Source organism: Eptatretus burgeri, chromosome 15 (genome assembly GCF_056783735.1).
Source record: "Eptatretus burgeri isolate ZD-2024b chromosome 15, Ebu_testis_v1, whole genome shotgun sequence".
Lineage (NCBI taxonomy): Eukaryota > Metazoa > Chordata > Myxini > Myxiniformes > Myxinidae > Eptatretus > Eptatretus burgeri.
In genome coordinates this window covers 12,874,820-12,888,452 of record NC_140975.1, presented here as the reverse complement: position 1 = coordinate 12,888,452, position 13,633 = coordinate 12,874,820, and the positions used below count along the sequence as shown (strand labels likewise).

The 13,633-nt window shown below is 44.7% G+C and overlaps 1 protein-coding gene across 5 annotated transcripts in view; it reads left to right on the top strand.

The window, feature by feature from the left end:
- The window catches only part of CFAP43 (cilia and flagella associated protein 43), a 145,971-nt gene that overhangs the window by 36,139 nt on the left and 96,199 nt on the right, over positions 1–13,633 (top strand). For 2 of the 5 annotated variants that reach the window (XM_085857480.1, XM_085857482.1), the window contains exons 4-7: positions 8,378–8,545; positions 8,631–8,784; positions 9,675–9,819; positions 12,819–12,904. In XM_085857480.1, coding sequence (XP_085713606.1) covers positions 8,378–8,545; positions 8,631–8,784; positions 9,675–9,819; positions 12,819–12,904 — 553 coding nt within the window. Of the gene's footprint in view, positions 1–8,377; positions 8,546–8,630; positions 8,785–9,674; positions 9,820–10,791; positions 11,052–12,818; positions 12,905–13,633 lie in introns of those variants that run through there. The other 3 variants (XM_085857481.1, XM_085857483.1, XM_085857484.1) reach the window with 3 other exon arrangements.

Here is a 13,633-nt window from a genome sequence, read left to right as displayed (position 1 = left end):
TTACTTTCTTTCTCTTTCTTTGTTTATCTGCTTTGGGAGAAGTGATTTCTTGCAGAATGTCTTCTGTAAGGCTTACTTGGCTATGCCTGGATGGATTTGAGGGTAGTGGGGTAGTGGCTGAAACCATAATCCCATCCAGGTTCCTCCTGATGACTCCATCTTTGCTCTTTACTTCGTCAGGTTCCTTCTGATGACTCCAATTCAGTATTTGGTCTTCCATTTGATTATGTTATTGGAAATCTGCACGCAAACCAACAAATCAATCAACCCCTTCGAATGGCTAATATGATTGGTTAAAATTTATTGAATTTAACTCTGGTAGTGTGAAAGGGTCTTGCTGTGAATTATCTAAGGCCATGATGTTCCAAGTACATGAAAGTAAACAAACTACAAGAACTCCATCTGTAATGTACTGTGGAAAGAGAATGCAGACCACCACTGTGATGCCAAAAGCTTTGTTGACGTCACAGCAGTAACGTTGTGATTGGATGCACATCTCACAATGTGCCATGCGAATCTAGCCAATGGTCCTTCAGGTCAGGGTACATTCTGGTTGCATAAACATATTTAAGCAAATAAATTTTTGCATCAGAAATCTTTGCATCAAGAGCAATCAATCAAATGGACAATAAAGCAAGTGCAATAGAAGACTATGAGATGTATTTTATGAAATGTCATTGTACTACAGGCAATAAATTATTGTTCCCATCAAAAATCTTGTGTAATGAAATGCAATGCGAATCTCAATGAAGGCTCAAGTGTCGTTCTGAGTCAGCAGACAACATATAGCCTTGAGATATGCACACTCACCTCTGAGCTGAGTTTGAATCTCGACCCAGCTATGAACTGTCATCCCAGTGTTTTGCAGGCAGAGAGATTCATAATTGTTTGCCATCCCTGGGATGGACGTCAAACTGGGTGTCCTGGTGTATCAGTATTCGTTGGTGGATGTTAAATATTCCACGACGTCCTTCTATCGCTGGCACCCTGAACAAATTACAAATTCCGCCTCTAATCTACAGGAGGCACTGCAGCAGTGGCGCAGCAACGCCCCCAGCAAAGGATGCTACGAGCAATCGTGTGATGAATACAAAAGAAGAGCAAGATGTGGACCAGAGAGAACAATTAATTTTATCAACTATGGTTGGTAAATGGTAAGAGTATGTTGACCGGCAGTACACCTGACTTTGACCTTCATCAGAGCAATTGTCGAGACTTGGTCATTTATAAGTGGAAAAAAAATCTCCTTTTTTGCTCTGGACAATGGGTGAATGCTCGAAATGTAGCTGGGAGAAATCACATATGAGGTCCCAAGACGTTATGAACTATGCTCCAGGTGAGCTAACAATCCATCTGCAGTCCACATATCATGTGATCATAGCTAGAAAATCGGACAGGCAATGGGATTCAGCATTCATGCGTAGCGACTCATTTAAACACCTTTATTAGCTAATGAATATTGTGCCCTACCTGGAGGCCTAGCAAGTAGTGACGTCCGGGTCCTGTAGTCTCTAGAGGACGTGATAAGCATAGAATACCCCAAAGACGTCGGGTTTCTTCCAAATATCTTTCAGTTTACTGTTAAACAACAGCAGCGACTGTTTAAAAAGGTAATTACAAGTTGTACAGAATTGACTGAATAGTTTTGTGGTTATAATAATTTTTTTATGTAGCTATTTATACACCTTATATTAAGGTTTTTTTATACACCTTATAACACGCGTTCGTCCAAGGTGGAAAATCTCCTTGGGGAGGAGGGCAAATGAAGTCACTACAACCTCCGTCATGTGACCCCTCATCACCCTGGCAAGTTTGGTTGATTGAATAAGTAATTGGCCAACTAATCACTGATTGTATCACAGTCAGACAGACAGACACCAAATTGCATGTCTTAGTATGATTATCAATTCAGATAATTGATTGCTTGTGCGGTGCCAGCAAGGGGCGCTGTATTTTGGAGCAGTTAATCCAGGCTGTCGTGTCGAAAGCAAGGTTATAAAATTGAGGGAAAATAAGGTAGAGATGCAGGTAAAGGTGTTGGTTAAGACTCTTCAATGAGTTCAAGCAGAAAAAGAGAAACTTTTGATCAACATATTACCTTATCTTGCATCCTCGCTCTAATTATGATTCCCGGAGGGAGGTCATTGTCAGGTCAGGTTCGATCTGTGACCTGCTCCAGGTACCATGTAAACCTGTACTAACCTGTTCCATGGTCGGGTTGTCGGCGACTAAACCGTCTCCCCCACCAGGTTTTCTGGTGAGGAGGGTGTTTGGATATGGACACCCAGCAGGATTAAAAACAAAACCTGTCAAAGGGCGGAGGAGCTCCTTGTGAGCCAACGGCCATCCATATCTAGTGCCCAACTGTGTCTGCGGACGTCCTCCTGCAGTTGGGTCACTTCTTATTAGGAGGTTGGTGGCAGGATTTGCACTCCGGCCACCGTAAAACCCTTCATTCCGCAAAACGCAAAAAAATCTGAAAACCCACTCCGTGGGAGTACCTCCTGTGCAGCTTCCCTTCGCAGGGCAGCTCACTGGATGACGGGATTGGGGCAAAGCCTTCGGGACCCCCAATCTTTGATAGGAGGGAAACCACGGGGTAACATCCCTGGGTCAGATTGCGGGAGAGTGTGTCGGAGTGGTGCTGAGGTGTCGTCCACCAGACGGCGGTCTCCTTGGGTTAACCTGAGGCAGTCCCTTCGGGTGGGTGCCTGGAATGTCCTATCCCTAAGAGAGGATGATCACCTGTCTCTGTTATCATCTGAGCTCAAGCGTTTGGACATCGGGATTGCAGCTCTCTCTGAGGTTCGGAGACTGGATTGCGGCGAGATAATGGTGCGTGGTTGCACCTACTATTGGTCTGGTCGCTCTGATGGTTACCATACACAAGGAGTTGCTGTAGCTGTGTCCAATAAGCTGACCCCAATGATAATTGAGGTAACACCGGTCAACGAGCGTATTATGAGATTAAGGATTCGTCACTCCTTAGGTGTCATTTCCCTGGTCTCTGTTTATGCTCCGACTGAGGCGAGTGATCTCACCGTGAAGGATGCATTCTACGCCACACTCGAGACTGTGGTTGATCAGTGCCCCCAGACGAGATACACTTCTAGTCTTGGAGGATTTCATTGCATCGACTGGAACTGATAGGGACGGTTATGAGGTGTGTGTTGGTCCCCATGGGTCAGGAACTATGAACCAGAATAGCACCAAGTTCCTTGACTTTGCAAGAAGTCATGGACTTAGGGTGGCTGGTTCATGGTTTCAGCGCCCACAAGCTCATCGCTGGACTTGGTATTCCAACGCTGGCGGTGTGGCAAAGGAGATTGACCATGTCCTCATTGACGGTCGTTGGAGGACGATCCAGAACTGCAGGGTCTACCGGAGTGCTCAGTTCCTCAATACTGACCACAGGCTTGTTGTAGCAACTCTAAAGCTGCACCTTAAATCCTGGAGAATGGTACCATCCCAGCCGAGGCTGGATGTTGCCAAGCTCAGGGATGAGAGAGTCGCTGAGGAGTTTGCGAACAGGCTGAGTGGACACTTGGGGGGGGTCTGGGTGCTTTGGGGGGTCCTGAAGAGTTGTGGAGCGCCTTCAAGACCACTGTCCTTGATGTTGCCGGTGGATGCCTTGGAGCTCACCGCAGGGCAAAGAAGAATTTTGTCTCTCAAGGGACACTGGATACCATTGACCAGAGTCGCAGGGCCAGGCTGAATGGCAGAGCTGAGCTGTTCAGGGAGCTGAGGTGTAAAACTGTACGTGCACTGAGGGTGGACAAGGAGGCCTATGTGCGAGGAATCTGTGAGGGGGTAGAGCATCACCTGTGGACAGGTGATTCTCGTCCCGCTTACAGGGGAATTCGCGCATTACGTTCATCCAAGCCCATCCCTCGGAGCACTACAGTTCGAGCAGAGAGTGGTAGGCTCTTGACAGAGGAGTCTGAAGTGAAGGCCCGCTGGGCCGGTTACTTTGAGCGGTTGTACCAGGCTGATCCCCCAACTGTCGAGTTGGACGTCAAGGGTGTTACAATCCCTGTTGCTGACCCTCGAATCAACTGTGGTCCACCTACGCTTGTGGAAACACGGGCTGCGGTGAACCAGTTGAAACGGGGCAAAGCTCCAGGGATCTGTGGCATCCATGCCGAACTTCTCAAGGCTGGTGGAAATGCTGCACTCATGTCGTTGCATGCAGTTTTGTGCTCTGCCTGGAACACAGGCATCATCCCAACTGACTGGAAGAGGGGCCTTGTTGTCCCTCTCTGGAAAGGGAAGGGTGATCGCCAAGACTGCAACAACTACCGAGGGGTGACGCTGCTCTCAGTGCCGGGCAAGGTCTTTGCTCGGATAATTCTCGATAGGGTTCGCCACCATCTGCTTGAGCACCAGCGTCCAGAGCAGTCAGGCTTTACACCAAAGAGGTCAACGATTGACCGTATCCTTGCACTTCGTGTCCTCACCGAACGCAGACGAGAGTTTCGGCAGGGGCTGCTTGCAGCCTATGTTGATCTCTGTAAAGCGTTCGATTCAGTGAATTGGGATGTCCTCTGGAGGATTCTTGGTCTTCGTGGGGTGCCACCAAAACTGATCGATCTGATGTCTGAACTCTACTCTGGTACTGAGAGTGCTGTGAAGTGTGGTGGTACCATCTCTGACTTATTTCCAGTTGTTACTGGAGTTCGTCAGGGATGTTGACTTGCCCCCACACTTTTCAGCACTTGTATGGACTGGATTCTAGGGAGGATGTCGGAGAGATCAAGTTGCGGTGCGTCATTTAGGAATGTCAAGATCTCGGACCTTGACTTTGCAGATGATGCAGTTATCTTTGCGGAGACTTTAGACATCCTCTTGGGGGCCCTCGAGGTGCTGAATGAGGAGTCTGAGCCGTTGGGATTACGGGTTTCTTGGGTCAAAACTAAGATCCAGGCTTTCGGTGACATCTTGGATGCTGCTGTCCTGTCTGTGTCTGTTTGTGGTGAGGATGTTGAGGTCGTGGAGAGATTCACTTACCTTGGCAGTGATATTCATGTCTCTGCTGGCTGCGAGTCAGAGGTCAATAGACGTCTGGGTCGGGCCTGGGGAGTCATGGATTCACTGGATCATGGGGTGTGGCGCTGCCGGTACCTGTGCGGGAGGACGAAAGTCCGAGTCTTCAGGTCCTTGGTACTTCCACTCTTGCTCTATGGGTGCGAGACTTGGACTCTGACCAAGGATCTGAGACGGAGACTTAATTCCTTTGGTACCAGGTCTCTTCGGAGAATCCTTGGCTATCGCTGGTCGGATTTTGTGTCCAACGAGCGGTTGCTGAGAGAGACTCGGATGAGATTTGTTACCTGCATAGTCCGTGAGCGTCAGTTGCGGCTGTATGGACATGTGGCTCGTTTTCCTGACTCTGATCCTGCTCACCAGATTCTCTCAGCGAGGGAGTCTCATGAGTGGAGGAGGCCAGTGGGTCGACCACGTGCCTCATGGTTGCAACAGGTTGACCATCATCTCAAGGAGATGGGGATGGGCCTGGCATCTGCCTGGGGGATGGCCAGACGGAGGCCCCTGGAGTACCGGCGGAAAGTGGACGCAGCGACGTGCTGTTCTGGCACATGCTCCCATACCTGACCTGACCTGTGGGAGGTATGAAGTGTTTCGTCTTGGTGTCCGTGGTGTCCAGCTTTTTGAAGAATAATTTTTCCATTTTTAAAAAAATTTTTAAATCATTATATTTGTCATTTTTCAATTCTTTATTTATTTCCCATTTTTCATTTATTTATTTTTCAATTGTTGATTATATAATTATTTCAATTTTCATTTATTGAATTTTCAATTGCTCAATTAAAAAAAAATCATTATTCAATTATTTCATTTTTTCCTTCAAATTTTAATTCTTCGCTCACCTGGGACATCGTTTTGAGGAGCTCATGCAATCGAGCAGTGTCCAGTGAGTTAGTCCGTAAACACTTCAGTCATTATCGCTTGAACTAAACACACAATTTTGATGAAAGTTCGCCACAAGCTTCATATCTGAGGCCTAACGAAGATGTATTGACCGCATCAAAATCCGCGCTCATTAAGGGTGTCTCCGGAGGAGTTTTGGACCCCCCACAAAATAGGTATTTACTCTCTTCTCCAAAACTACACACGATTTTGATGAAACTTGACCACAACCTTCATCAACAATGATGTACCAAAGTTTATGAGAATCTGCGATCATTAAGGGCGTCTACCGGTGGGGGGGGGATAAGGGGAGGGGTTTGACCTACCAAAATAGGTATTTGTTGTCTCCAAAACAACACACACAATTTCGATGAAACTTGACCACAACCTTCATCACCCGTGATTGACCAAAGTGTATCAACCACCACAAAATCTGCATTCATTAAATGGGTCGAAGTTTGGGGGTGGGGGGGGTGTTGATTGCCCCAAAATAGATATTTGCTCTCTTCTCTGAAACTAATACACACGATTTGATGAAACTTCACCGCAACATTTTTCACCCGTGATGTACCAAAGTGTATCGACCGAATCAAAATCTGCGCTCATTAAGGGGGTCTGGGGAGGATTTAACCCACAAAATAGGTATTTGCTCTCTTCTTGGAAACTCGACACAATTCCGATTAAACTTGACTACAACCTTTATCACCCATGTGGTACCAAAGTTTATTGACCGCATCAAAATCTGCGCTCATTAAGGGGGTCTATGGGAGGGTTTTTGACCCCCCCCCCCAAATTAGGTATTTGCTCTCTTCTTCAAAACTACACACACAATTTCGATGAAACTTAACTACAACCTTCATCACCCGTGATTTACCAAAGTTTATCGACCACATCAAAATCCGCGCTCATTAAGGGTGTCTCCGGAGGAGTTTTGGACCCCCCACAAAATAGGTATTTACTCTCTTCTCCAAAACTACACACGATTTTGATGAAACTTGACCACAACCTTCATCAACAATGATGTACCAAAGTTTATGAGAATCTGCGATCATTAAGGGCGTCTACCGGTGGGGGGGGGATAAGGGGAGGGGTTTGACCTACCAAAATAGGTATTTGTTGTCTCCAAAACAACACACACAATTTCGATGAAACTTGACCACAACCTTCATCACCCGTGATTGACCAAAGTGTATCAACCACCACAAAATCTGCATTCATTAAATGGGTCGAAGTTTGGGGGTGTGGGGGTGTTGATTGCCCCAAAATAGATATTTGCTCTCTTCTCTGAAACTAATACACACGATTTGATGAAACTTCACCGCAACATTTTTCACCCGTGATGTACCAAAGTGTATCGACCGAATCAAAATCTGCGCTCATTAAGGGGGTCTGGGGAGGTTTTAACCCACAAAATAGGTATTTGCTCTCTTCTTGGAAACTCGACACAATTCCGATTAAACTTGACTACAACCTTCATCACCCATGTGGTACCAAAGTTTATTGACCGCATCAAAATCTGCGCTCATTAAGGGGGTCTATGGGAGGGTTTTTGACCCCCCCCAAATTAGGTATTTGCTCTCTTCTTCAAAACTACACACACAATTTCGATGAAACTTAACTACAACCTTCATCACCCGTGATTTACCAAAGTTTATCGACCACATCAAAATCTATGCTCATAGATTTTTTTTTTTTGACCCACCCAAAATAGGAAGGGTTTTTGATCTGCCCAAAATAAGTATTTGCTCTCTTCTCCGAACTGCACACAGTTTCAATGAAACTTGACCACAACCTTCATCAGCGGTGATGTACCTGTTTGTTAACGGCATCAAAAAATTCAGGGTCTAAGGAGGTCTGCAAGGGGTTTGAGTGACTTGCTCCTGATCAAGGTGAGTGTTGGGACAGGTGGTCCTTTGTTTTAATTTCCCCATATTTAATTATTTAATTTTTCAATTATCTGATTTTTTAAATTATTATGGTTGTCGTAGGGAGGCATTCATTGTTTTAAGTCTTGGTGTCCATGGTGTCCCACTTTTGGGGGGAAAAACGTTTGTTTTCATTATGAGGCAGAATTCCACGTGTTGGCGATATCGGGAACCATCAGCAATCTCCGATTGCAGCTCTCTTGTTGCAATTGAAATTCGGGTCCTCGTGTTGCTTCAATTGTTCATTTCACATGCAAATGATTATTTCCTCTGCAGCCAGTCGGTGGCAATGATCATTTATATGCACAATAACGATTTGAGCATTATTGACATTTCTCCACTTATCCATTTGTAGCCGCTTAAAAAATACCCACCTTTGAATTAATTGATCTCTATAAATCGCCTTTTGACAGGACAAACAGTAAGTTTGATCGATAATGACGTTCTGACTTGTGTAAAAGAGACAAGTGCAACAAAATACTTTATCTCCTATATTTCTGTAATCGGATCATAATTGTAATCCACAGGGACTGGATGAATTGCACCTTGTTGTGTTGCCATTCCCTTCATGGTGTTAATCTTTTGGGGCTGACCTTTAACCCAAGTAACTGGAAACAGTTATTCACCATCGGTGATCGGCACATGAGCATTTGGAGTGTCGAGCAAAGTGACAACGTATATCTGCTTCGTAGCAGGTATGTGCCAGACGATATGCAACGTACTTGCCAATCATTCATTCTGTAGCATGAAATCCTGGAAGTGTGTGCTCTCCACTTCTAGGCCTGTAAGTTTGCCATCTGAGGATGGAAAGGAGGTCATCGATGAAGATGTGGTTCTTCCAGGGCGTCATGACACCATGCTGGGTCTAAGTGTGCCAAACCTGCCTGTCTCGGCAAGGGCCGGACTCATTGGAGAAGTGGCAAAGAGATTTGTGGTACTTCCCATGCTTTGGTTTTTCTCTGCTTTCACATTCCATGCCTATTGGATATATGAAGGGTGTTCACAATACTGACGTCATAGTTTGTTGGTCTTCTTTGCTCCTTTTAGGCAAAATGAATAAATGATTGACATCTGGAACCAGATGCACAGACTTTGTCTATCAATGTAACCAAGGTTCTCTATTTACATGACTGGGTGTAGCCTCGGTTCATTTGTTACATTAGAAAGGAGGTGATTATGATGGAAATGATAGAGATGTTAAGATAATGAAGGGTATAGACAAAATAAGTGCAGATGAATTATTCAGCAGAATAGACAATGATAGAACCAAGGGCCATAGCCGAACAGTAAAGAAGAGGGGAGTTAAGACAGTCGTAAAGTCTGGGGACTTTTATTCAGAGAGTAGGTCATGAATGGAATGGTCTCGTGGAAAGGTAGTGGCAGCAGAAACAGCTGTAGATAAGTTTAAATTGGAATTAGATAGGTACCAAGAAGCATTGGAGATAGAGGGTACAGGTAGGCACGACACGTAGGTAACCTGAGTGTGTATGGGTGATTGTGTACATCTGTGCTGAATGTGATGTCTGGGAAAGGGTCTCATCCAGGGATAGTGTGCCATCGGTGTTTTATATTCCTCACCCTAAAATCGCCCCCCCCCACCAATTTTAAAATAAAAATAAATAACCCCCCCCCCCCCCCACGATGTTAAGTGGTTAGCTTTGACATATTTATTTAATCTGGTGTTGGTGTGCTTTAGGCATAATGAGCCTAACGACCTCTTCCTGCGTTAAATTAAATTTCCTTGTTATTCCTGGTTATTCCTTGTTATTCCCTTTTACCATGCCATTTCAGTCTGTCATGAGTTCACCCTGTCTGTACTTACAGCCACGGAACTTTTCCAAGCAATTACTCCGACCTTGCTCATTCTGTTGGACTTCAGCCTCACAGCTCTTCGTTGGCTGTAGAGAAGGCCATTTGCTTCAAATTGACTGCAATGGTGATTCTTTCACGATCTCGCCTTTGTTCCCAGGTCAGAATTTTCAACACCACATGCCTTAATCAGACACATCATTTTTAGAGCTTTAAAGGTTAAAAAGGAAAAAAGAAAAGACAAGAAAACAAGCGGAGGTACACCGTCTCCATGCCAAATAAAAAATAACAAATCCTCCAGCGCATGCCATTGCCAGGAGGCCTGGCGATGTGGCCGTGCAGCACATGGGGACGGAATTGGGAGGGAGTGGTGTACAATAATGAATTGATTAATTGCATAATCAAAATAAATAAATAGTAATCGTAAAATAATTATATTATCATCTCAAAAACTCTTATAGACTATTCTCTCTTTTCTTTTCTATTCATGCAGTTCTTTTATTTAAGGCTTGGCCTCGATGAGGACTATTCAGTCCGTGCCTGTAGCCTTCAACCTGAAAAAAAAAATTCTTAATAAATTTGCTAAAAGCATACCAAAAACAACACTTTCGTCTGAATCGGTAACTTTTTGAAAATTTAGTACTTAATCGGAAAATTAATAATTAATTTATTAATTGATCAATCAATAAGTCAAAAAATACCCTTTATAGCCAAATCACTTGGCCACTGTCGTGTCCAAATATCAGCTTCCGAGCTCAAAAGGTGCCTGAGATATTGCCCAGATGAGAAAGAAAATAAAGAAGGAATTAATAAATCGATAATAATTAAGTAATTAATCAATGAATTGATTAATCAAAAAATAAAAAATGCTGTTTTTGCCAAAGCACATCTTCACTTTTGTCCCCAAATTTCAGCTTCCTCTCTCAAAGGATGGCCGAGATATCACCCGGACAAATGAGAAAGAAATCAAGAAAACAAACAACCAAGAAAAGTAAAATGAGTAACAACTGAGTCCTCCATTCCTTCGGTGCCTGGCGATGACGTCATGCATAGCCTGGATATGGAATTTGGAAGGAGTGTTGGACAAAAATAAGTCTTTACAGTAGCACCCTTACATACATACCTGTTTACCTGTTTTCTATTAGACCAAGAAGGTTTGTGATGAGGAAAGGTGGTGAAGCATATGTTCTACACATTTGGGCAGTTTGTAATCTGGCATGTCCTAGCTCAAAGGCCTACTCTGCAAAAAATGTTTTGTGGAATGTTTAGTTTCTACAAGCATATAGCTTGGCCAGATCAAAGGCATTCCAAAAGGATTCGGTGCTCGGATATACCAGATGTCTGTTTGAGTTGGATCCTATTCCACTGGGAATCAATTTGTATACGAGACAGGTGAGGCATGCCTGCCAGCGTTGATCTTTTCTGCTTCTCATTTTTTGTTTTTATGACATTATCCTTAACATTCGAACTCGGAAAATCTCTTTGTTAACTTCATCTTTGTGCTAAACCACCAAGATTTGCATATTAGATCATCTGATGAGTTACTGTTACTTTCGTTTTGCAAGTGGAAATGACATTGTATTTCCATTTATGTTACTTAACACGAAATTGTGTTGGAATAATGAAATTGTGTTACATTTTTTATTTTGTTACAGTTTATAATGTGGTATAATAATTCGTTTGATGGTTGATTGAGTGTGTTAGCAAATGTGACTGCAAATGAATTCTCAATTCCCGAGGGGTGCCGTGTTTAATTGGTCAAAACAAAGTGAAAGTTGTGGCCATCTAATGAGCCAGTGGGCTCTAACGGTAGTTTGAAAGAAAAGCTTCTAACCTTGTTTGCATTGTTACGGTTGTGGTTGTTGATGGAGGAATTTTATAGGAAAGTTAGGATTGAATAGAGTTGTTTGGTCCGTGGACATGTAGGAGAAATATCAATGTAATTAAGTAGGGAAACTGTGAGCTTAAGTGTTACGTATCACTACATGGGGGGGGGGGGTGGTCCAGAAATGGACCATTACCACTGAGCTGCATGACCAAGTAGGAAGAAGCCCCACCTCCAAGGTTGATGGCAGGCGAAGTCACGTCCCCGAGGCTGATGATTGATGGGCGTGATGTCAGAAGCGAGGCAGGAGTGCCGAACAGGCAAGAAGCCTTGCCTTCCCGGGTTTCGCGCTAGCAAGCCACGCCCCAGAGGTGGAACGGTTGTTCGGTGATTCGGTGACGTCAGACAGAGATCAGAGGAGGAACACAGGAGTGCGGAGTGAGGGACACACGTGATTGAGAAAGAACGTAGCTAGGAGATGGCTTGTAAAACAGGGCTTCACGGCTGGCTTTCCTTTGACGCATGAAGAAGACGGCACGATTATCGTATTCGTGCTGAGGCGATTTAGCTCACGTACTGAGCAAGACGTTGGCCATCGACGCCTAGTTGGTCGTGTGGGATGGACCTCGGAACTTCGTGTATGTCACCGAAAAGGATGGCGCCATTCTAAGCTGCACGGGGTCTCTGAGCCTTGGTATTGAATACCACTCACGAATTGCCTGACGTACGTTTGTCCTGCTGTGAGAGAGCGACTTGGCGCTATTTTGCACACTTCTACACGCAAGATGAAGTTCCTCGATTCCAAGTTCCACAAAGACAATCTCAGGACCAAGCTAAGTGCCAGAATAAAGGAAGGATTTGCTTTATTTTGTTTCCCCTTGTCTGTATTTAAGTCTGTGTGTTGAGGTGCCTCTACTTAGACTTTAGTTTACCTCATGTATTATTATATTCTGGTTATTGTCCTTTGTAAATGTTTGTCTATTTTCATAAAATTCCCACGTTTATTTTAACTTGCTATGTCCGTGTATTTGTCGTGGGGTTTGAGTATAAACCCCCCTGTGCTGGGCATCAATCTGTGCCTCCGTCGCTTCACCATTGCACCCTGCCCCTCCCGTGTGCGTTATAATCCCCGAGGATCAGCGTGTCCACCTCTTAAGGAATCGCTTGGCTATCTGGGCTGGCGGTGTTAACCACCCATCACCACAAATTGGGTCGGGTGGATAAACCTGGACCGCCAGCTCCACAACAATATGTACTTTTTGATGTTTCAAATAAATTATACATGAGGAACACACCTGCACGCTACGTGCCTAATTACAAGTTTTCTGCTGCAGGACCCCCTGGCAGTGAGGAAACCCTGCAGCCTGGCCATGTTAACGCTCTGGCTCTACAGAAACTAGGACTGTTTGCAGGAGGCACGGTGAGTCATATTATAGTCTAAGTTTGCGGATTACAACAGGGTGGCCTAAAAGTCACATTACCATTGATAAAGTTCTCGCATCTCCCTCCCTTCCTTCCCTTCCGCTCACCCACCGTGGGGTGCAAGAAGAATGATGGAGGGTGCAAGACAGATGCAATGACTGATTAATTATTGTAAAGTGCTGCACAATAAAACCTGTGGGCTGATAAGGGGCCTAAAGGTGCACACATTTGCCTCCAAGCTGTCTAGCCTGGGTTTGAATCCTGACCCGGCTATAAACTGTCATCCCAGTGTTTCATAGGTAGGGTTGTTCTTCATTGTGTGCGGCATCCTTTGGAGGGACGTTAAACGGACGTCCCATCTGCCAGCATTAGTTGATTGACGTGAAAGATCAAACTGTGTCCTTCACGAAGAGAAGGCGAGCTATCGCCAGCACCATGAACAAATTCTAAATTCCTGCCCTAACCAGCAGAAGGAATCTCATCAGCGGCACAGCCGTGCCTTAAGCCAATGATGCTATCCCACAGCCTTTTGCTGCATACGAACGAAGAAGAAGAATATGACCTTGATATTAAAAGTTTAAGAATTAATGCTTCACTGGGATATGGGTAAGACGACTTTCATGCTACCCTGCATAAAGTCAAAGGGTCTGGTGTTGGCCTAATGGTTAGGGTGGTGGGCTTGTGATCCTAGGATCCTGACTTAAAATCCCCCTCAGCTGTTGAATCA